We start from the raw sequence: 25,292 nt of genomic DNA on the forward strand, positions 1-25,292 counted from the left end.
AAACAACTTGGTCTGGTCAATTTTACCATTCCATTGACATGTCTGGGACTAGTGGAAACATCATATAAACATGTCAATGTAAACATCAGGTTATGCTGAAAAGGTTTCTGTGCTGATATATACACACAATGGTTCTTTCTAATACATGCTCATTCTGGCTGTCAGCCTGCATTGGTTAGGCTTCTGGGGTGGTTTGACCTGCTAAGAGCTAACTTACTTGGCCGGATGCTTCCTCTCATCTTCTGGTGTCTGTGCTGGGAAACTGTCTTAATATTGTGTTCCCTTCCAAACCTGTACCTTTATCTGAGGCCCAAGCAAGTTATTGCAGGACATTAATACTCAAAGTGGTATGCCTTCTCAAGAAAGCATCAGCTACTCTATGGAAACTTCCCTTGTGTCGCTAGCATTTTCTGGGGCTGGAGACTTTGTTCCTTCTTGAGTGTCATAGCGTATTTACTTGGAAGAGGTTTTGCCTCAGATTGTAGCCCATTTATTTTGTCCATCTTTTTCAGGACACAGACAGCTAAGACAGCTTGTATGAATAGCTATCCACTCACTATCTTCCCTTCCATCTTTGTTTCTTAGACACCTTTTAGCTGTTGCAGTAGCAGTTTGGATAGAACCAAGGTATGGTTCATTCCCACTCAATCAGCTCCTTCAGTCCTAACCCGGCAACAACTGCAGGGGAAAAAAATCACTGTGATTTTTTCAGGCTACATGATGCCAAGCTTATCAGCAGAAGCAGGTGAAAGAGTTGCAAAAAAAAAAAGAGATCTCATGCCCCTGCTGTAATGTTTAAATTGTGTAGTATTTGTGCTGGAGTGTAACAGAAACAGGTATATGCAGACTAATAAAGGGTACTTCAAGCTTGTAGTGTGGGATTGGATGTTCTAGTCATTTCTCAACCCATTTTATAACTCCATTCCCCAAGTGTAGAAGAAGATTAGTCCCATGTTTTCTTCCATGTACCACAATGGAAACACAATGATGGGAAGCAGAGAAGGAGGGATGGAGAACTATACCACCTAACCATCGTGGATGACATTGCCATACATGGAACAACAGGCAGGACCAAGTCAGAAATTATATTCAGAATAGGGATGGGAGAATACATTGTTGAAGAAGGTTTTATACCTATGGTTAGGAAGAATCAGAAACATAGGGGTCCTTTGCTACAGAACGTGAATGGCTTTTTAAAATTTGAACTAGATATTCTCTTGATCTCAATTTCCTATTAATCTACTGACCTTTCTAGGAACTTCTCCTGTAGTTCCTTCCCTAAGGTTTCCTAAGAGCTTTCCAATTCTCATTGTTAGGGCCAGTTCCAAATTTTGGTTAGCCATGTACAGGGAGCACACATGGACTACCAAACCTGTATTGCAGCCCTCCAAGCCAACAGCTTGACCTCCCATGGAACCTATCTCTGGAGATTAGGAGGCACCACTTTTTCTTCTGAATAAACACTGAGAGGGCTTTGCCCATTTGTCTATCTGCCTTTCCTGGCTCCTTGCCAAGCCAGTGTCCTGGCCAGCAAGACATTCACCTTGCAAGTTGCCTGCATGGCCACCTACCAGGTCATGTATCCAGCCAGCAATACTCCCTCTAAGCTGTAAAGTCTTGTGAGCAAAACATCTACTCTGTGAGCCACTGGCATTAAAGGTGTGAGCTATTGCATAAATTAGTTTGCTCTGGGGCCATTTTTCTTGAGCTAAGACAAAAATATGTGAGCCAGAGGCTTAAAAACTGTGAGCTAGGTCACACTAACTCAGATTAGAAGGAACACTGCCAGCCAATGAATGGCCACTCATCTGCCCAGCCGCTTACTTACTTGACTACTCTCGCATTCTTCATGCAGCAGGAGAGGTGGTGGTGCCACCAAACTCTGACCCACATACCACCTGCCACTACTACTTACTTGGTGCTCACACAGGCAACAACCATAATAAGTACAATAAGGAGCCACATCCCAACCCCTGTTAATGGAGAAGGCACTAAGAAGAAACGGTGGTGTATTTGCACTCTGCTTCTTCTTCCAGCACATCCACTAGAAGGTGGGACTTTGCTTTGGGGCCCCTTGTTCTTCAGTCTCCCACTTTCCCATGTGACATAAGGCAGTAGAACAAGAGAGATTTGTGCTCTGCTGCCTATCACTAGGAAGCACAGAACAGCTGTGGTAGTGAGCCTCCTAGTCCTGCCCATTGCTACCTCAGCAATTTCCATTCATTGCTTCCAAAGCCAAAATCTGATGTCATTTTACTGCTTGCCTTTTTTAAAAGATATTTTTCCTATTAATATGCAGTCACAAATGATTCAGTGTTCCATACCAAGCCCTGAGTTTCCTTCCATCTGTCAAATAATTACTGGCAGGTTGAATAAATGCGACAAAAGATATAAAGATTTGGTCATACAAATTCTTCCTTATTTATTCATTAGAGTTTATCCTTCCTTCATCCAGGGACCTCAACAGTGGTTTACATGGTTCCATTCTGTCTTAACAACAGGCCTGTAAAGTAGGTTATCTGGATAGTGTGACAGGACCAAGGTCATCTAGTGAGCTTCATGGTCAGGCTGGGATTTGAATCCAGGTTCCCTTACCATAGTCCTATTTTGTGCCACATTTCAGAGAATGATTCTTACTCAGAATAAATTATTTTCTGCTTTCTGATGCTGGACCCGAGTAGTCGCAAGTGGGTGGTGCTTGACACTCTTAAGAACTTCTTTGATAAGCAGGTACATATAGGTACATTCCTGCTTCTATGTAAAGTGAGAATCTGGAAGTCCAGTGATTCCTATAAATCCCTCTGAAGAGATTCCACCACTGGAAGTGGCTCATTGATTCTGGCAAAAAAGTCACACCCTCTGAAACTTTTGCACTGTTTCTCTCTGTAAAACCCATGATTAACAGTGTTCCAATCTTCCTTTGACATTTTCAACAATGTGCTCTGAATTCACATTTTTGGAGCTCACTAGATTTTACCTTTTGATATGAACTAACCATTTCCCAAATTAATAATTTCTCATGGTTAAAGAATTTTGTGTAAATAAGACATAACAAAGTGAGAGAAATATGCAGGAGTGTTTAAACCTGTACACTTTGTATATTCATTACAGTTGCTATTTAAAGACTCGGTAGAAAACTGGTTTTATACCACCTCTTCAATTTGTCACTTTTATTTGACTGATATTCAGAATTAATAATGAGAGACACATCCTAATGGCATCACAATTAGTACTTCTACCAGGATATGTGCCTCATTATTTTTTTTAAACTGTCCTAAAATATTGCCATTCCTTCAAATCTGGCAAGTACTTACTAAAAATCTAGACAGAGACAGCAAAGTAAATAAATGTTGCCATTTAGCCATATTGAAAGCATATGGGACAGCTTTCCGAGCAGACATAGATAATGCCCTCTAATTCTACTTCAGAAATCTATTCCTGGCAATTAAATATTATCTGAAAGTCCCTCTGGTGGGGTTCAAGCAACACTGAGCTTGGCACAATCTTTTTGCACTTGTTTTCATGCCATCTTGTCACTTACTGGGTCATTAGCTAATAATGCCTAGATGTTAAAAAACTAACAAAAGAAAAAGAAGAGGCTTATAAAATGACACACAAAATAAATCACTTCTCTGCTACAATATCAATATCTGGCTCTTTACAACTGCATCCTCTGAAGTCTCCCCAGTCTGTTATGCAAAAGGATCAGCTATGAACACAGAGGCACGTGCTGGTCAAAAAAGATCAGGCATGCAGAATTTCCTGTCAACTGAGATTTAAATGGATGTAAAATGCATACAATATTACAAAAAGAACCTCTTCGAAATCTCCCCCCCCCTTTCATTTATGAATAGTCTGTGCTATAACTAAAGTAGTCTCCTTAACAGGGTAGTAAAATCTTCCTTTTTAACCTAAGTATTAACATAATGCTAAAACAGTGCCCCACAAATCTAACCACAAGAGACAACTAGTCTGAAATATACAATGTATAGAAACAGAACCAAACAGCCAATAAACAAAACTGTACAGCAATAATACAACTATTTTGGAAAAAAAAAATTTCTGATCAAACCTCTTTTTTCCTCATGGTCTTTTCTCTTCTCTGTTTAACATTACTCCACTGTCCATGCACAGTTAAATGTGCCATATCTGCTTCAAAATAAAATGCATAAAAAGCAATCCAGAGATCTTGCAAGACTGAAACTGTGTTAATTTTCTGATCCACGTTCTTGCCACAAACATTCACCGGCAGTATGATAGCTCCAAGAGCAGACATCTGATTCTTGACATTTAAAGATACAATACTGGTGAAAAATAGTGACGCTTTATTAACTGCAAACAGCTTGTGAGGGAGCCAGTGATGTACTCTTAAAGAGTATAATCAGAACATTCAATAATTTCAGTCTTTCAACTTTGCATTTCCAGTCAGTGCTGTTTTAAAAAAGAAAGAAAGAATGAATAATAGCTAGATACACCAATCTGGCCATTTCATGTAATTATTACATGAGGTTTTTCAGATGTGGCAAAACGGATAGTAGCTTGGTTTCACAGTGTATAAAACGCAATGACATTGCCAAGTATTCAAAGGGTCTTGAAGTTTTCATCACAAAATGATAAACTGAAAGCAAATCCTAAGATTACAAAAGCTAATGAATGTCTGTACTGGCAATATCAGGTTCATTGATATTGTAATGCTAAATGAAAGCTTTACTACCTCCAGTTCCCTTGTGACCCTGCTGTGCTGTTTTGTGTGCCTTGAGTGCCTTTTTAGTCCCCCCAAATTATTCAGAGAGCTCTTGTTCTTTTCAACCTGTTAAAAAGAAACAAACCAGTGCCTCACTCTATGCATTCATTTGAAACACTGAATCTTAGCAACCAAATGCAGATTTATTCTTAATTCGTATTTGGATTGACTCCCACCTTCATCTTTTCATTTTCATTTTCATACCACAGATGAAGGCAGTGTGAGAACTGTTAATGTAATTAATAACATATACAGTACCTGAAGATACTGGCAAGACCGTTCTTGTTGACAAGTCTCTGACTTCACCACTGTCTGGTCCATATTCATGGAAGCTTTTTGGTAAACCTCACGGGCTCTGCTCACTGTCAGGGTAGAGGACCAAGAGCTTTTTTTCATTAACGGAGCATCCAAATTTACTGGCAGGTTTGCACAGGTGGAACATTTGACATCATTATTGCTTCTGGACGGCTTCACAGCATGTTCACTAAGAGTGTTATAGGCTTCCATAAAGTACTGAGAAGTGGAACGGTCAGGGCATCTACCCATAGTCATAACTCCACTTGGCCCATGATGATAAATGCAAACATCATTATCCAAATTGTCATCTGAACTCCACCATCCTGATGCGTTAGACCTGGATTTTCCCTCTGACCTCCTGTCTTTGCTCTTGCTACGCTTGCCATACCTCACAGTCTGTGTTTCCTCTGGGCTTGCTTTGCCTCCATTGATGCTGCCCTTTGACGGGCCTTCAAGAGAATGAGACTTTGTGAAAAGCTTTTGAACGGAGTGAACCAAATGGCGGATCCTTCCTGGACTATCACTACGATGTTCTACAGCAGTCCGTTTGTACTGTAAGGTATGATAGCCATCTCGATTAAGAGGAAGCTGCCTTTCAAACTGGTCCAACAGATTGGCAGGGATGCGATTAGCTTTACTGGCTGTTCCATGTGGCACCAAAGCACATTCATCTTTAAGCTCACTGTGAGAATTGTAATGTCTCCGTGGGAATGTACTGCTAGCAATTTGATCATTGTAGGGAACCATACATTCTCCCTGAAAAGAGTTCCTCTGAGTGTAGTAAGAGTGATCTGCAGGATGATGGTCCACAGGATTTAACAAATATGGCTTCCTGTCTGAGTGATGTAGCAGAGAATCACATGCTGGTTCACAGGCAACCCCATGATGGTGACTACGACTGCCAGATAATCCTTTCATCATTGATGTGAAAAATATCCCAACGTCATCTGAATATATATGTTTATGCTACTGAAAGATCACCCAGAAAAGCCTAGAAAAATTGAAAATAAAAACATGTAAAATGCTGTAGTAATTAATATGTATATTTGGCTTATGATTATGATGATGATTATGACATCCTTGAATGGCTTAGGATTTATTAATGCATCAAGGTTGCAAAAATGATTTCATTAGGCATGCAACATTTGGTTATAACATGCTAAAAAATGAACACTCTGGAATGCAAATGTGTCATGGCCTTTATCATTTGGAGCAGAATGGGAAAGAACCACAGCAGGCACATTACACATTCAGATGAGGGAGCTTTACTCTTAAACAAATATCTACCTCTTAAACAAGAAGGACAGAGGCACATAGTTAGCAGTCTCTGAAGAATAGCATTCGAAGCAAGGCAACATTTGGAGTGTGAGTTAAGTTGACAGCTATCCTTATTCTAAAGCTATTCCCTCATAACAGTTATAGTTTAATGACTGATTAATGTAGTTTCTTAACAGTAATATGAAGCATGATCTACAACTGGCCCTGCTGTGCCGACGCTTTCTTCCTTTACCTCCCTTCCTGTTGCTAGTATCAGCACAGGCAGTTGAGGTATCTGGCAAGCCCTAGGCTTACCTGAGCTCCTAAACATATATATATATATATATATATAAAGAGAGAGAGAGAGAGAGAGAGAGAGAGAGAGAGAGAGAGAGAATGGAGGGGAATTGAGTTCCAGAACCACTTTGTGGGAAAATTTAAAAAAAAATTCATGAGGGGCACCTGTGTGTTTCTGCTTCATCTCCCCCTTGAGAGTTCCGGCACCTCTGTTTTCAGAAAAAAAGTTCTGCGTGTATCTATACATCCATTTTTATTCTGCCCGTTCCCCAAAGTGCTCATGATGATGTATGAAGTTCTCTTCTCCATTTTATCCTCAAATCCTCAAACCAACCCAGTTAGATTAGACTAAGGGAATGAAATTGGACAAAGGCCTCCCAAGGTGCTTCACTGCTGAGTTGAATATGGAACTCCTAGGCCAAAACTCCGGACCTAATTACACAATCCTAAGGTAAAGGCTATCAGTCAAATATGTGTTTGCTGCACCATGCTATAACTCCTGCCATTGGTCACATAGTGTGAGTGGCTGCTGTGTGGGATATCTGAGTTATATGCACCCTTTTGTTGTGTTAGGAAGGTGATAGCACAATGCAGTGTATACGAAGCCTCTGGCTTGTAAACTTATACACAAAAACCATCATCCATATAGAACATCTATGTTCCATGACAACTGCTAGAACTTCAAGCACACATAGCTTTCAACAATGTACAAATATGTCTTTGCAAGAGATCTAATATACTAAGAAGATATTCTAGCTTCAGAGGAATAGTATTTGGAATAGTCAGTGCTCAGTGTTTTCCCCAAGCAGAAATAGAATCTGAAATACTTTAGATGCATTTAAAATTACAACAATGAAGTGTCAGGTCTTGTCAGCTACAGAATACCTACTGCTTCTGGCAGTTTTGCAAAAATATATTGCAGCTTTACCAGTTCCTTTGCAAACATGATCCATTAGGCTATGGAATAGCTAGTCTCCCAAAGGAAGTGGCAGCAAGCAACTCTATTACCAGAGTCATTCAAAATCTGACTTACAGACTATGCTGTCAAACACAGTTCTAAAGGACAAATGTGATGATTAACAGCACAATCCGGGGGGTGTGGGTGTGTGAAAGTGCTGTGGAAGCAGACTTACCGCTACACCGGGGATATGGAGACCTATGCCGGCGGATCCTCCTCCGCACCGGCGGAAATGGGACGTGTGCAACTCTCTGGTCACCGCAGCATGCCACCGCGGGCTGATAAGAGGCGTGCTGCCATGCTGCACTTAGGGTGCAGCAGAGGCGCAGGGCAGCACTTCAGCATAGGAGGGGACTGACCCAGGGGTGCGGCCGCTGCTGGTCGACTCCCAGAGAACTTTCGGTGTGGGAACGCACCCCCCTGCCAGGCTCAAACTTGTGCCACGCAAAATGCTGGCATACCCCATAGGAACTAGTGGAAGCAGAAAGCACATGCTGGCGGTGCCGGCACAGCAGCGCACAAACCTGTTTGGGAGGTGTGTTATCGTCCCACCAATCCCCTCCCGCTCCGGGCTAAGCACGCCCCCCCTCCCGCACCCAATCAGTGCCCAACCTCCCTACAAAGGTTTCAACTCCTGACATGCACAACTCCCCAGGGAGGGCAGGGCGCATGGCATGGCACTCTGCTCCAGAGGGCCATGTCATGCGGACTTAGCATGAGGAGAGGTGCACTTGGTGGAGGGAACAGCACAGAGAAGGATGTTAGTTAAATTAGAGCAGCTGGACTTGGGGGAAGGTGAGCTAAGTTTGGGCTGCGTGTTTAACCACTTGTGCTTCACAGTCCTAACAGGTCTCGCTTTCAGAGCCCCCCGTATGGATGGGTAAATCTGGTTAGGAGTCCCCACAGTCCCCAACCCCCAAGACTGTCCGGCATGGTTGTGGCTTTGGCCGGGGTGCCGGCCACCACATATGTGCATGTGAGGGTGTGCACTGGCCATCCATTCCACTGGCGGCCTCTCCCACCCCATGTCTCGGGCATCACCATGCCAGGGCGAAGGGGGTGTCTCATGTGTCCCGTATTTCCACAGCCCAGCCAGCGACTCCCCATCTAGGGCAGGTCCTGCCATGATTGCGGGCTTGCATGTGATTCAGCTGGCCCGTTATGCAGGACAGCTGGAATTGTGTGGGGTGGCTCCACCGGAGGCAGCTGAGATGCTAGCCCTGCTCCCCGCAGGCTCACCCAGGGGTGGAGTCCTATGCCTGCAGCTGGCAAGGCTCCCCACCATCTGTCTTTCAGGTTTGTGCACTGCACTCCAGCCTCTGCGGCCGCCGGAGCACAGCTGGCCGGTCCCATCAGCCCCACAAAAAACATAAAGACCAACAATCAAAATTTCTTCAAGTATATTAGAAGCAGGAAACCAGCCTGGGAGGCAGTGGGGCCCTTGGATGACCAAGGGGTAAAAGGATTACTGAAGGAGGATAAGGAAATGGCTGAGAAGCTGAATGCATTTTTTTCCTCCATCTTCATTGTGGAAGATGGGAAGTGTTTGCCTGCTCCAGAACCACTAATTTTGGAAGGGGTGTTGAAAGACCTGAGTCAGATTGAGGTGACAAGAGAGGAGGTCCTACATCTGATAGACAAATTAAAAACTAATAAGTCACCAGGTCCTGATGGCATACATCCAAGAGTTCTGAAAGAACTCAAAGTTGAATTTGACAAAAATATGTAATCTTTCATTGATATCTGCCTCCGTTCCTGAGGACTGAAAGGTAGCAAATGTCATGCCCATCTTTAAAAAGGGTTCCAGAGGAGATCCGGGAAATTACAGGCCAGTCAGTCTGACTTCAATACCGGGAAAATTGGTAGAAACCACTATCAAGGACAGAATGAGTAGGCACAATGATGAACACGGGTTATTGAGGAAGACTCAGCATGGGTTCTGCAAGGGAAGATCTTGCCTCACTAACCTGTTACATTTATTTGAGGGGGTGAACAAACATGTGGACAAAGGAGACCCGATAGATGTTGTATACCATGACTTCCAGAAAGCTTTTGATAAAGTTCCTCATCAAAGGCTCCTTAGAAAGCTCGAGAGTCATGGAGTAAAAGGACAGGTCCTCTTGTGGATCAAAAACTGGCTGAGTAATAGGAAGCAGAGAGTGAGTATAAATGGGCAGTCTTCGCAGTGAAGGACGGTAAGCAGTGGGGTGCCACAGAGCTCGATACTGGGCCCCATGCTCTTTAACTTGTTCATAAATGATTTGGAGTTGGGAGTGAGCAGTGAAGTGGCCAAGTTTGCAGATGACACTAAATTGTTCAGGGTGGTGAGAACCAGAGAGGATTGTGAGGCACTCCAAAGGGATCTTTTGAGGCTGGGTGAGTGGGCATCAACGTGGCAGATGAGGTTCAATGTTGCCAAGTGCAAAGTAATGCACATTGGGACCAAGAATCCCAGCTACAAATACAAGTTGATGGGGTGTGAACTGGCAGAGACTGACCAAGAGAGACATCTTGGGGTCATGGTAGATAACTCACTGAAAATGTCAAGACAGTGTGCGATTGCAATAAAAAAGGCCAACGCCATGCTAGGAATTATTAGGAAGGGAACTGAAAACAAATCAGCCAGTATCATAATGCCCCTGTATAAATCAATGGTGTGGTCTCATTTGGAATACTGTGTGCAATTCTGGTCACCGCACCTCAAAAAGGATATTATAGCATTGGAAAAAGTCCAGAAAAGGTCAACTAGAATGATTAAAGGGTTGGAACACTTTCCCTATGAAGAAAGGTTAAAACGCATGGGGCTCTTTAGCTTGGAGAAACGTCGCCTGCGGGGTGACATGATAGAGGTTTACAAGATAATGCATGGGATGGAGAAAGTACAGAAAGAAGTACTTTTCTCCCTTTCTCACAATACAAGAACTCATGGGGATTCGATGAAATTGTTGAGCAGTCGGGTTAAAACTGATAAAAGGAAGTACTTCTTCACCCAAAGGGTGATTAACATGTGGAATTCACTGCCACAGGAGGTGGCGGTGGCTACAAGCATAGACAGCTTCAAGAGGGGATTAGATAAAAATATGGAGCAGAGGTCCATCAGTGGCTATTAGCCACAGTGTGTGTATATATGTGTGCGTGTATAATTTTTTTGGCCAGTGTGTGACACAGAGTGTTGGACTGGATGGGCCACTCGCCTGATCCAACATGGCTTCTCTTATGTTCTTATGATCACGAGCGGTGGTGTGGTGCCTTTGAGGTCAACAGATACCCTGCTGGTGTCCCGTGGGAAAGCTGGGCAGGGTGGCGTGAGAGTGACCACTATCAACCAGCTGCAGTCAGCAGCCCCTGCATTCCATTGCCTATGGGAGGAGTGGTGGCAGACAGATTGGCATCAACCGGGAATCACCGCCAACCAAACTGGACTGAGGCAGAGAAGTTGCTCCTCTTTGGCTTGGTGTCCATGAACACCGTGGTGGTGCTCGTTGCCACAAGAGTCGGTGGAGCGAACTCCCGTCGGCAGGGTTTCTGGTGTATTGTAGCGGAGCGAGTGTCCGCTGTGAGCCAGGTCTCCCGCATAGAGTAGTCCACTCGCATGACTCATTCAGCCCTGCCAAGAAGCGAGTCCGGCATCTCATCGCTGAGGAGCCCTGACTGGCTCTAAGGCAATCATAGGAATCCTCATCTGCCCAGTCAGGCTGTAGCTGGCCACGGCATTGAGGTGATCCGCGGTAGGTTGGCACATTCCCCCCATCCTCGCAACCGTGGGACTGCCAGATTCTGATGGCAACAGCCTTTGCCCCCCCCCCAGGAATTGTCACGGGCTGCCACGAGCTCCACTGTAAACTCGGAGGTGGGAAGCCACTCTAGCGAGACAGCAGAGGACGGGAGCTGGCTGCTTAGCATTTTAGCGACGGGAGGTCAGCAGGTCCAGTGCCCCCCACTGCCCCCCGGATGTCCGGACAGCTGTCAGGAGGTGTCAAATCAGGGGAAGGACACATTGATTGAGGAGGTCATGGATGCTGCGTAGGGTGACCTCCATCTGTCCACAGATGATGAGTGGACTGAGTCCCCTCAAGGTGCGACACTGAGCACCTTGCCTCATGCCAGCATCTGACCCCTGTCCTGTTCTGAAGGTAGCCACACCGTGAGACTGATGGCCGACGTGGTGGAGAACCTACGGAGGGCATCCCCACACAGATGGTCAGCCCTAGCTGCCTCCCTCATGCTGTGGACCCTGGATCTGCCCACATCCCCTCCCCATGCCCTGGGGGCTGTGAATGCAGCGGGGCCAGGCACGGCAGACTTGTGTGCAGGACGGCCCTGTCCCCCCCCAGACCCGTCCCCTAACCAGGGGGAGCCACTGGGGGATCTGGAAAGTGGCAGCCATGCAGAAGGCTGTGCAGGTGGCGGGGAACCGGGACCCAGGGCTCGAGGACCATAGCCAGCTCAAAGAATCCCCGCCACCCTGTCCTCCATGTGGGCAGCCATAGAGCGGGATCGGCTGGAGGGGCACCGGAAATAGCGGGACCGGCTGGCAGGGGACCCCAATGGCATCTGGGACGCCATCTGGCCATGCAGTCCACAGGAGGGACACTGACAGGGGCTCAGCTTCGCCCCTTTGGAAGGTAGGCTGCTCCATGGAGCTGGTGGAATGTGCTGACTGGATGCTTCCTCAAGGATTGCACAGTCACATCATGGGGCTGGGTGTGTGCATGAGGGGGGTGAAGCATGCTGGCAGCCTATTGCCACATATGTCTGAATTGGGCTGTAAATCTGTTTTTTCTGTTTTCTATTAATTTAAAGACAGATTACAAGAATAGTATTTTCAAGAAATGGATAGGCAGGGCTATTTTGTAGCAGGAACTCCTTTGCATATTAGACTACACCCCCCTGATGTAGCCAGTCCTCCAAGAGCTTACAGTAGGCTAGAAGAGGCGCACTATGATGAAACAAAGTCAGGCATTATTAAGAAGAATTAACCTAATATATTGACCAAAATCAGCATTATGAAGCCAATTACCTAAGATCAGCAAGAAACTATACACAACTTTGAAACAAAATATGAAATGTTAATTCCTTGTGAGAGGAGAATTTGGACATGGGATATACTTTACAACACAATGGAAATTTACATTTTAGTTAATTGTTTTTAAATTTGAAAAAGAAGAGAAGAGATTGGATTGGATTTATACCTCGCCCTTCACTACCCGTCTCAAAGTGGCTTACAATCTCCTTTCCCTTCCCCTCACCACGACAGACACCCTGTGAGGTAGGTGGAGCTGAGAGAGTTCTGACAGAAACTGCTCTTGAGAGGAACAGCTCATTGTGACTGACTCAAGGTCACATTAGCAGGTGCATGTAGAGCAGGAGTCCCCAAACTCTGGTCCATGGACAGGGACCGGTCCACGAACTGTTGGCAGCCAGGCCGCACAAGAGCTGATCTTCCTCCCCGCCTCCTCTGTTTGCAAAGGAAAGTTGGAGCTGTCACAGCGGGGTAGGGGAAGAACTACGATGCTTGTGTAGTTTGCTCCTTCTAAGGAGCACGCTATGCAAGCAACAGCCCCACTCAGTTTTCCCAAGTCACAGGAAGCCTGAGCGGAGTTGGAGGGGGAGAACACTACGATGCTTGTGTAACGTGCTCCTTGTGGGAAGCTTAAGAGTTAAGATCGATTTCGCTTCTTTTCCTCCCCCCCATCTCAGTTTGTAGAGGTAAGTTGGAGCCCAGTGCCTTGCTTCTCTCTCTCTCTCTCTCCCTCTGTTTGTGTGAAAGTGTTTGTGCAGACTCCAGACCAAGTTCACTCAGTACATTTTGTTTTATAGACTGGGTATTTTGAATTTAAGCCTTCCAAATAGTAGGCTTATACTGACCACTATAAGCTGGATGTCTTTCTATTACTGTACTGCCTCTTAGGAGCTGTAGTAATTTTTCTGGGGAAGACTATAGTTTTGTAGACAAAAACTTCAGTTTAATTTTGTAGACTCCCCTACTCCAGGCAGCACAGGGGCATCAGCAACGAAGTATTGCAAGAGTGTTAATGTTTTAACTCTGCTTATATTTAAAGTAAAAAAAGGGTGTGTGGGGGGGGAGTATTTGTGATTTTCCTAGAAATAAAGTGCATAAATGTATCATCCCAAAACCATCGCTCGCCCCCTACCCCAGTCCATAAAAAAAACATCTTCCACAAAACCGGTCCCTGGGGCCAAAAAGGTTGGTGACTACTGATGTAGAGGAGTAGGGAATCAAATTCAGTTCTCCCAGATAAGAGTCTATACATTTAACCACTAAACCAAACTGACTCTTGCACCAAACTGGCTCTCAGTATACAGTACCCTCTAAATATACAGTGTACTTTACAATTTCAGTTTAATTCCAGAACTTTTTTTTTCCTGGGGGAACATGGGAGAATGGAGTTTTGGAACCTCTTTGTGGAAACAAAATTCTCAAAAAAATGTTTAAAGTTCATGAGGGGCATCCGTGTGGTTCTCCTTCACTTCCCTCTTGAGAGTTCTGGCAGACCAAGTGTATACTTGCCGTGACCTGGACAGCTCAGAGTGGCCCAATTTATCAGATCTTGTAAGCTAAGAGGGCCAACCCTGGCAAGTATTTGGATGGGAGACCTCCAAAGAATACCAGGGCTGGAATGCAGCAATAGGCAACAGCACACCATCTCTCTAAATGTTGAAACCCCGGTAGGGGTTGCCAGAAGTCAGCCATGACTTCCAGGTATGCACATTTGTGCACACACTCATACACACACATAGAAACACACAAAAACTTAACCCCCCCCCTAAAAAACAAGAAAAAAGTGTAGACTTTGGCTTTTAAACAAACACATGGATGGTTTGTTTAACCTATCTAATTAAGAAAGTCCTAAGTAAATGGAAATCTATTTTTCTATAAAAAGACTAGTAAAAATTGTGAGGGGGAAATTCACTCTCAGAGCAGGAGCAGATTCAAGTACTCTTCCATGCAACACAAACATTGCTACAGGATATTGTGATGGCACTCAAAAGAAATATTTCAGCTCTGTTATCTTTTTGGTGTGCTGCACTTCGATAACTCTTGTCCTCTTTTTGTAGCACACTGTGGTCAGATTCATGCCAGAGGAATGATGTGCAAATGAAGTGAATAGGAGCCTGTCAGTGGGCAGAAGTCTTGGACCTGATGACCTTTTGCTAAGCATTCTAGAAATAACATATAACATGAAGCTCCCTTGTGCTGACGCAGACAATCTGTCCATCTAGCTTAGAACATTCTACTCTTGTCTGCCTTAGGCAGAGAAAGGTCTTTCACCCTTGCTACTTGCGATCCTTTAACTGGAGACACCAGAGACTACTCTATGACCTTCCGCATTCAAAGCAAGCACTCTACTACCAAACAACAGCCCTGAATATTTGTTTGTTATGCATCCTATTGCATTTACATTATTCTAGCAGAAGGTGATGCTAAAATAAAATTTTGTATTTACAGAGTACCTTTCTATTGCAGAAGGCCATTTGTAAAAGAAATTTATGGACATTCATTCTGATTGCTTAATGGTGCCACAAAACCTACTTTTCATTTCAAGTCCAGATTAAAATCTAGTTTGCGGCACCATTAAACTAGCTCAATTAATATCCATAAAATTTCATAATGAATGATCTTCCGCACAGGAACGATATCTCTTAAATGCAAATAGGAATTTGAAAAGACAAGAAGACATATTTAGGAAAAATGGTATGTTTTAGTATATACACACTTATGAGAGCACATAACATACAAGTACCCACATATGAAGAAAAATGAGAATACTAAGAGAATATGGCTTTGAAAATTATTTAGTCAGCATTAAGACAAAAATATCTGATGAGCAAAACAGGAATAGAGACATGTTACTAAGTAACAGTAAGATCTGCTACTTAAGCATGCTGCTGAGAAGGTAAGAACTGCTGGGCAACAAAAGATGGATTTCCCTTATATGGGGAATATGACTCTTAAGAATTATCACCAGCTGAGTCATTTTATGCATTATTACTTCTATTCTTAACACTGTAGAATTGTATACATGGTTTGAAAACTATTTGCTTATAAGTTAAATACATTTTTTCCATTATTTGATGGGTTGTGATCCTGAAGACCAGGAGGGCACTTTTTTTTTTTTTTTGCTATCCATCAAAAGGGAAAAATCTGTACACCTGTTCTGAGCACATATACTGAATGCAATTCTAAACAAAGCTACAGCCTTCAAAGTCCACTGATCAAGGGGTTGGGCTTAGAAGGGTGTAATCTTTTTAAGATGTCATTGTGAGAATACATTTTCCTCAGTTTTTCATGCTATGATATTCAGCTTTTACATTATTCTTCCCAAGTATAGTGCATGGTAATTTAGACTAGAGTTGCCAGCCCAGGCAGAGACTCTGAAAACTGGAACTACATGGCGCTGTGAGGGTGGCCATAATTTCTGCAGGCCAGCCAGGGACACCTTGAGGGGGGAAGGAATGTGACATCACTTCCGGTGATGTCATGCCACCGCCGTAAACAGGAAGTGACATCACTTCCTGTGACATCACTCCCCCCCGCGCCACCTGCCGGAAACAGAAAGTGACATCACTTCCTGTGACATCATTTCCCCCGCGCCACCTGCGGGAAACAGGAAGTGACATCACTTCCTGTGACATCATTTCCCCCGCGCCACCTGCCGGAAACAGGAAGTGACATCACTTCCTGTGACATCATTTCCCCAAAATGACGTTGTGGGACCCAGGGGGCCGGCGCAGCGGCACGCCGAAGCAGCCTGTCACTAATAACACAGGTCGAGATGCAGGACAGGAACCCGGAAGTGACCGACAGGCTGCTTCAGCGGGCCGCTGCGCTGCCCCCCTGGGCCCCACAACGATGGGACCGATGCCATAGGGACAGGCTCGAAACACTCTATAACCCCTCAAAAGAACAGCAGTCTAGCTCGCTTCCCCCGAGCCCTGCCGCCATAAGCCTCAAGGGGGCTCATTTTTCGGCATCTCCCGGCGGGAGGGTGGCACCCGCACGGGACACATATCAAATGAAAGAGGGGGCTCAGGGCTATCAGAAACAGCCGGCGGAGGGAGTCGCGAGACCACCCCACTGGGGGATCCACACCCCGAAAGTGATGAAGGTGGCGCAGATAGAGCCAACAGAGCAAACAGGACAAAATAAATAGGCTGCATTATGCAGCACAGTTGAGAAAGAGCCTTATCCCATATACTGATGAAGTAAATACAGGATTTGAGAACAAAATTGCACCAGAAGACACAAACACAAAGCTCCCTTACACTGAACCAGTGCTTGGGTCCACCAAAGTCAGTATTGTCTACTCCAGGGGTGGTCAGAGTTGCTTAACAAAAGAGCAACACAGAATAAAGGTCAGATGTTTGAGAGCCGCAAGACATGAACATCGGATATTTGAGAGCCACGGAAGGAAGGAAGGAAGGAAGGAAGGAAGGAAGGAAGGAAGGAAGGAAGGAAGGAAGGAGGGAAGGAAGGAGGGAAGGAAGGAAGGAGGGAAGGAAGGAAGGAAGGAAGGAAGGAAGGAAGGAAGGAAGGAAGGAAGGAAGGAAGGAAGGAAGGAAGGAAGGAAGGAAGGAAGGAAGGAGGGAAGGGAGGAGGGAAGGAGGGAGGGAAGGAAGGGAGGAGGGAGGGAGGGAAGGAAGGAAGGAAGAAAGGAAGGAAGGAAGAAGGAAGGAAGGAGGGAGGGAGGAAGGAGGGAGGGAGGGAAGGGAGGGAGGAAAGGAGGGAAGGAAGGAAGAAAGGAAGGAGGGAGGGAGGGAAGGAAGGGAGGAGGGAAGGAAGAAAGGAAGGAAGGAAGGAAGGAGGGAAGGAGGGAGGGAGGGAGGGAGGAAGAAAGGAAGGAGGGAGGGAGGAAGGAAGGAGGGAGGGAGGGAAGGAGGGAAGGAAGGAAGAAAGGAAGGAGGGAGGGAAGGAAGGGAGGAGGGAGGGAGGGAGGGAGGGAAGGAAGGGAGGGAGGAGGGAGGGAGGGAGGGAAGGAAGGAAGGCCGCCCCCTCCCGCCAGCCGCCCCCCCACTTTCGGCCCCCTCCCTCCCTGCCTGCCCTGCTTACCTGCTTCCAGGGCGGGTGGAGGCCCGCGCGCGGGGCCCGGCGGCGGAGAGGCCGGGGAGGCGGCGGAGAGCCCGGGGAGGCGGCGGAGAGCCCGGGGAGGCGGCGGAGAGGCTGGTGCTGGTCGCTGGAGGCCCTCCAGCGACCAGCGCCGGCCTCTCCGCTGCCTCCCCGGCCTCCGCCTGCAGTGGAGGCCCGCGCGCAGGGCCCGGCGGCAGTGGCGGAGGCCGGGGAGGCGGCGGAGAGGCCGGCGCTGGTCGCTGGAGGGCCTCCAGCAACCAGCGCCGGCCTCTCCGCCGCCTCCCCGGCCTCCGCCACCGCCGCCGGGCCCCGTGAGCGGGCGGGGAAGGCGGCGAGTGAGGGAGGGAGCGTCCCCGCGCATGCGCAGAGCCTGCCACAATCGCCCTGCGCACACGCAGGGACGCTCCCTCCCTCACTCGCCGCCTTCCCCGCCCGCGCGGCCCACCAGCTCTCTGGCTGGCTAAACCGGGACCTCTAATGGTCCCGGTATAGCCAGCCCGGGAGCCAGGAAATGGGGGCCAGAACCGGGACTTTCCCGGGTGCCCGGGACGGTCTGGCCACCCTAGCTGTGACATAACTTTCAGTTGTGTCTTTGATATGACATCACAGTGTTGCACAATGCTCTAGAAATTTCCCAGATCTTCTATTGATTCCTCACTAGCAGTTGCTGTTCCTCTGGGCTTCAACTTTCTTTGAAGCAAGTGACTGATTCCCCACTTGTCACTGTGTGGCTGCATTTTGACTCCCTTCAATTTTCCTCATAGTAACTTGGTCTTGTTTTTTGGAGATCTGGAAGCTGCAAGAGCCAGTTTGGTGTGGAGAGCCAGTTTGGTGTCATGGTTAAGTGTGCGGACTCTTATCTGGGAGAACCGGGTTTGATTCCCCACTCCTCCACTTGCACCTGCTAGCATGGCCTTGAGTCAGCCATAGCTCTGGCAGAGGTTGTCCTTGAAAGGGCAGCTGCTGTGAGAGCCCTCTGCAGCCCCACCCACCTCACAGGGTGTCTATTGTGGGGGAGGAAGGTAAAGGAGATTGTGAGCCGCTCTGAGACTCTTCAGAGTGGAGGGCGGGATATAAATCCAATACCTTCATCTTCTTCAAGAGAAACTGGAGCGAACTGTGAGTCAAAATACTGTGACACAATGACTAGTGGGGAATTGGTTGCTTGCTCTGAGGAAAGCAGAAGCCCCGGAGCACAGCAACTGCTAGTGAGGAATCAGTATTCATGTTTTTTACCCTAGAGACTAGAAAATTCCTAGAATGTCATTCAACAAAGTGATGTCATTTCCAAGTACACAACTGTCAGTTGAGTGTTATTACAGACCACAAGCCATAAAAAAGCAGAACAAAAACATTAATTCATTAATTAACCTAAAATCATATCTCATCATGCGTCATTCATCCTAGTACATCAGACAATGAAAGAGTAGCAGTTATCCAAGAAATTATGTATTGGAATGATCTTAGCCTGTATTTTCATAGCAGAGGACAAAAAATTAGCTACTTGTACAGTGATTCTTTGGTCAACCCATATTTTATAGAATTTTAGGCATCTTCTGCTCAGAAAATAGAGGATTTGTTTGGACATTGGCCAAAATGGGAAGTGATTCCAGAGCACTGTGCAAAGTCAGTTTTTGCTCTTGTTCCATCAACTAGCAGCATAGATGGTAGGGGCAGGAGGTTGTCCACTGGTGAAAGCAATATGCCTCCCATTTGAGATCCAAGGACACACCACAGTTTCATAAAATCTGAAACTTATTTTAAAAAAAGATTATTCCACCTCCCATCCCAATTCAGTTGAAAAAATAAAACACTCTTTGAATCTACCATAATTTATCTGAGTTCCCAAGAGCAATACACATGGTTTTCAGGGCCTATGTTTATTTTAATCAGATTTATTATCTTTAATTATCTCAACATTGTGGTTATTTATATAGCAGCAGTTGTTGCCTACTGTTGTTGGCAGGACAGAGGGCAGGGCAGCAAATGGTGAGTGGAGCCAGAACAAATAATGGGTGGAGCCTGAGATTTTGTCCTCAGCTTTGCCCCTTGCAATACTAAGAACACGCAAGTAGAGGAATCAGTTACTTACCAACAACATCTGAATGAACTTTACCACATCTTCAACCCTTCCAAATACCTCCAGCCACACCTCAGTCCTCCAACCATTATCTTTCTTTTTCAATTTTGTATGTAATTTATTTTTATGCATAATAGTATTTGTTAATAAAAAGCTGCAGAGTGCAATTGTATCTGCAGACTGCAATTCTATGCATGCCTACTTGAGAACAAAGCTTAGTGTACTAAATTTACTTGTGTATACTTTTTCACTTTTATATTTATTTAAAGAAGCCTACCATCTCATAGGTAAATGATGTAAATGCACATGGTGTTTTGCTGTGTTACAGTCAAAAGAAAAATTTGAAGTCAAGCCTCTTTTCCAAGAAACTTTCAAAGAAGAGGAAGCAGAAGAGTGGGGTTTTATATCTTGCTTTACTCTGCCTTAAAGAGTGTCAAAGCTGCTTACAATTGGCTTTCCTTCCTCTTCCTGCTTTTTGAAGATGGTAGGGCTGAGGGAGTTCAGCGAGAACTGTGAGCATCCTCAGGTCACCCAGCAGGCTTCATGGGTGAGGAGTGGAGAAATATGTAGTGCAATCCTTAGCATATTGTTGTCTCACAAGTAAATCCAATTGAGAACAATAGGGCTTACATAGCTCTGTATTCCCTCCAATAAGGTTCAAGGCTTTAAGGAAGGAATACAGAGTCAGAAGCATTGGATCCTGAAGAAATATTGTTCTTGGATTTGAAGCTTAGACAAAGCTTTCTGCAAAAATGAGGTCCTAATATCCGGAGACCCATTAAATGTTCTGGAAGGTTAAAGTGTTCTCCCACAGGTTTCTCAATTTTGTAATTTTTGATGTCAGATTTGTATCCATTTATCATTTGGCATAGGGTTTGTTCTGTTTGCCCTATGTAGAGAACTGAAGGGCATTGTTGGCATTTAATGGCATATGTAATGTTGGAAGATGAACAAGTGAATGAGCCTGAGATGGTGTAGTTAATGCTGTTAGGTCCAGTGACTGTGTTGTCTGGGTGTATGTGGCAGCAAAGTTGGTACTAGGGTTTACTGCAAGCTCCGGTACCAGTGTCCATGGTCTTAAAGGTGCTACTGGACTCCTACTTTGTTTTATAAATTAGGAGTACAAGTAGCCCCAGTGGTTGTAGAATCTCTTTAGCTAATGCAAAATTCAGCCTTAAAGAGGTGTCACTAAAATTGCAGAGACTACACAAGACATAGTCTAACACCAAATTAACACGAGTCACATCCAAATATCACTTCAAAGGCTGTAAATATAGAAGTACTTTTACTTTGCTGAAATGTGTTGGCATACTTAGATCAATGGTAAATCAATTAAATGTGTAGCTACAAGGACAACATAAAAAATGTTTTAGAACAGGGGTGTCAAACATGCAGCCCAAGGGCCGAATCAGGCCCCCGGAGGGCTCCTATCAGCCCCCCAAGCAACTGGCTGTCATCTGCTTCCTTCTCCTTCTCTTGCTTCCTTTTGCATAACAGCTTGTTTTTGCAAGGCTTGTTCAATCACACAGGAGCTACAGAGCAAAACCTCTATTTTCTCCATTGGCTGAGGCTCCTTCCTTGGGGAGGAAGGGGGGGAGGGAGAGCTTGTTTTGCAAGGCTCTCTTAATTGCACAGCAGAGTTACTGAGCCAAGCCTCTCTTCCTTCTGTGGGCTGAAGCTCCTCCCCTTCCTGGTCCCCTGGGGAAGGAAGGAAAGAACCAGAGCTTTCTTCATCCAGCTCTCTCCATTGATTGCATGGGAGAGATACAAAGAAAGCACCTTTAAGAACCATGGATGCTAATGTTTTAAGCATGTTTTAAGTTTTTTAAAAAATCTTTAATTGTGTTTGCCTGTGTCCTTTGTATCTCTGCTACCTAATCTTAAAAAGGTACACACATGGCCCGGCCCAACAAGGTCTCTTTTATTTCTGATCCCGTCCTCATAATAAATGAGTTTGACACCCCTGTTTTAGAAGTTAGGAACACAAATGGTGAACTGTGATAAGTGTGAACACCTACTGATTTGATTTATGTACATATTTGATTCTTATGAGAATAGTAGGTTCTTTATAACCAATAACAATACAGTGCAATCCTAAACAAAGTTACACCTTTCTAAGTCAACTGAAGTAAATTGGCATAGAAGGATGTGGGACTACTCAGGATTGCCTTGCTACTCCAGCTTTAAACGGCATCACAGTAACAGTCTATTCTGTGATATATTATTATAATATATAGAATATGCAAAGTAATGTAATGATTGAGAATCTCCACCAGAGTACTGTAAAATACCCCAGCTACTTTTTATGCTTTACTTTTCATGCCTAAATTCCACTTAATATGAGAAGTAACTTGGCAGTCAAGTGTGTTGGACTAGGATCTGAGAAATCCAAGTATAAATTCCCATTGTGTCATGAGGCTCCCTGGGTAACCTTGGGCCAGCCTCAGCTTCACCTATCTCGCAACGTATTTCTGTGCTGCCTCTTCATTCTCCTGCTTGAGGCAGCTTACAACAATGTAAATGAACAATATAATAACATAAAAACAAGCCATTTGTTCTGTGGATAAAATGGGCAAGGGGAGATGGAGGTATGCCATCCTGAGCTCCTTTGAACAAAGGTGGTATAAAATGTAATCAATAAATATTAAAATAAATAAAATAATAAAATATTTATTACATTTTATACCACCCTTCTTACATCTATACACATACATGCAGGAAAAATGAATCATGGATTTGTAAGTCAAACATCTAGGTCTATATGAAAGTGATCTAACTTTTCAACTATTGAGACTGCCATAAAGCAGAGATGTCTACAGGTTTGCACTTGCTACTTTTGCCAGGGTCACATGCACTGTATTTTTAGCAAAACATCTGGTGACAATCAACCTTGGACCACAAAAAATTATTGATGAAAAGTTAAATTCAAGCAACAAAAGGAAGGAGGATGAATGTGGATTCGTATAGTTTCTGAATGCAGTTTCCCAGAAGCATAGGTAGACAACACATTTTCTTTTCTATGGATTTTTCTTCAGACCAATTTTAAGTACAAAATGATACTGTACAAAACTGTATACATCTACAAACCATACAATGACAGAGAAACAATAGGAAAATATATCAGGTCACAACTGAAAACAATTAACAGCTATATTTGAAGATTTTCATTGGCCAATAATGTGCTTAATGTTGTAATGCAATAGAAGACATGTCTAGCACTAAAGACTGGGTCCTTGATTCCTGCTTGCTCTTCACACCTTTATTTATTTATTTGCAATTCTATGGTAAATTCCACAGCATCATTTTTTGGAATCTTCCACAGGATCTGTGGAATGATCTTGTTTATTATGTGGTTCAATGGTACTTTCGACAGAAAAAACAGGGAATGAGATTTCTCAGATAAAGGTCATTCAAACGGTGGCTCAGTGGTAGATCATCTGCTTGGTAAGCAGAAGGTCCCAGGTTCAATCCCTGGCATCTCCAAAAAGGGTCCAGGCAAATAGGTGTGAAAATCCTCAGCTTGAGACCTTGGAGAGCCGCTGCCAGTCTGAGAAGACAATACTGACTTTGATGGACCAAGGGTTTGATTCAGTATAAGGCAGCTTCATATGTTCAAACTAGCCTTTGATTTATTTGCAAGATGCAAATGAATCTTCTCAAGTTTGCACAGAATCAGACTTGAGGAGAGAAGAATGACAGAGGTTTACAAAATTATACGGGGCTTTTTAGTAGAAAAAGCCGAGCAGGAACTCATTTGCATATTAGGTCACACACCCAATTGTTTCATACCGGCCTTTTTGTAGGAAAGCCCAGCAGGAACTCATTTCATATTAGACAACACTCCCTGACACCAAGCCAGCCAGAACTGTGTTCCTATGTGTTCCTGCTTAAAAAAAAGCCCTGCAATTATGCATGGAATAGAGAAGGTAGAGAAAGAAGTACTTTTCTCCCTTTCTCACAATACAAGAATTTGTGGGCACTCAATGAAATTAAGTAGCAGTAATACTGCATATTAGCTGTAGGTAGAACAGATAAAAGGAAGTACTTCTTCATCCAAGGAGTAATTAACGCGTGGAATTCACTGCTGCAAGAAGTTTTGGCAGGTACAAGCATAGACAGCTTCAAAAGGAGATTAGATAAACATATGGAGCAGAGGCCCATCAATGGCTATTAGCCAAAAAGTATAGATCAGGGGTGTCAAACTCATTGGTTATGAGGACCAGATCTGGCATAAAAGAGATCTTTTTTGGGCCAGGTCATGTGCGTCATAAAATGTAATGCCAGGTAGCAAAGACATAAATTTTATAAAGGACACAGACAAACACAATTAAAGGCTTTAAAAAAAAACTAAAATAAAACATGCTTTAAAGATTAGCAGCCTTGCAATATTTTATTTATTTAACAGTTTCTGATAACTGGCACCACTTGCTCTGAATTATTGCATCAAAATCCGGAGAAAATGTCTGTGCTGTAGCAATCTTGAGTATGCTGTTCAGGTGTTGTTCAGGTTTGTGTCAGTAAGTTACAAACCTGCTTTTGATTTATCGACATTCATTACAGAAATCTCATAGTCAATGCTTTGAGCCTAAGACCCAGGGGAAAACATGAAACGGCTGGACATTGCAAGCTTTTGTACATGTTGCTTCATGTGTTGGTCAGCCAATGGAGAAAATAGAGGCTTTGCTCTGTAGCTCCTGTGCAATTCAGCAAGTCTGTCAAAGCAAGCTGTGATGCATACAAAAGTAAGAGAGAGAGAGAGAGAAGGAAGCAGATAATAGTGAGTTGCTCATGTGCCTGATAGGAGCCCTACAGGGGCCTGATCTGGCCCTCGGGCTGCATGTTTGACACTCCTGGTATAGATGAAACACTATGTCTGGGGCAGTGATGTACTGTATTGCTGGTGCTTGAGGGGCAAGTCAGTGGGCTTCTGTTGTTCTGGCCCTGTTAGTGCCTCCTGCTGGCACCTCAGGTTTTTTTGCTACTGTGTGACACAGAGTGCTAGACTGGATGGGCCATTGGCTTATTCAATATGACCTCCCTTAAGAACATAAGAAACTAGCAGCAAGGCCATCCAAAGTGCTCTGAAGTTAGTGGGAACATGAATTTTCAGTCATTATGCAAAGAACAGATGAACGGCTAAATATATAATCTATTCACTTATGAAACATGAGCTAAAGATGCTTCTCAGCCCACACAGCTTAATATGAATGAGAAGAATAAAACAGTTAAAATTTTAACTTGAGTATCCTATTAAAAATTATGCCTCATTGCTATTTAACCTATACTTCTACATTGGATTTGTATATCACCTACTTCATTCAATCAGTACCAAAGAAACAAACAAAGGCCCGTACTCAACCACTCCACTAAGCAAAGTTTGAACTCTTCTTCAAACAACAGATTGAGCTCCCAATCTGTTCAATTCATGCTGCAATAAGAGTCGAATAAAACGCGGTACAAGCAGGTGCTAAGGGTGTTCTGTGCACACACTGTGCAGGTCCTGGAATCCAAGGGGACTAGATTTAAATAATAATTTATATCACCAAGGGAATGGGGAAGGGATGATTTA

General features: G+C 44.5%; 1 protein-coding gene across 4 annotated transcripts in view; it reads right to left on the reverse strand.

The window, feature by feature from the left end:
• DLGAP1 (DLG associated protein 1) overlaps positions 1–25,292 on the reverse strand; it is a 456,386-nt gene that overhangs the window by 193,923 nt on the left and 237,171 nt on the right. For 3 of the 4 annotated variants that reach the window (XM_060243934.1, XM_060243935.1, XM_060243933.1), the window contains one exon: positions 5,003–6,032. In XM_060243934.1, the coding sequence (XP_060099917.1) occupies positions 5,003–5,962 (960 nt within the window). In that variant the 5' untranslated portion in view covers positions 5,963–6,032. Of the gene's footprint in view, positions 1–4,072; positions 4,276–5,002; positions 6,033–25,292 lie in introns of those variants that run through there. The other variant, XM_060243936.1, reaches the window with a different exon arrangement.

Source organism: Heteronotia binoei, chromosome 7, assembly GCF_032191835.1.
Source record: "Heteronotia binoei isolate CCM8104 ecotype False Entrance Well chromosome 7, APGP_CSIRO_Hbin_v1, whole genome shotgun sequence".
NCBI classification, from domain to species: Eukaryota; Metazoa; Chordata; class Lepidosauria; order Squamata; family Gekkonidae; genus Heteronotia; species Heteronotia binoei.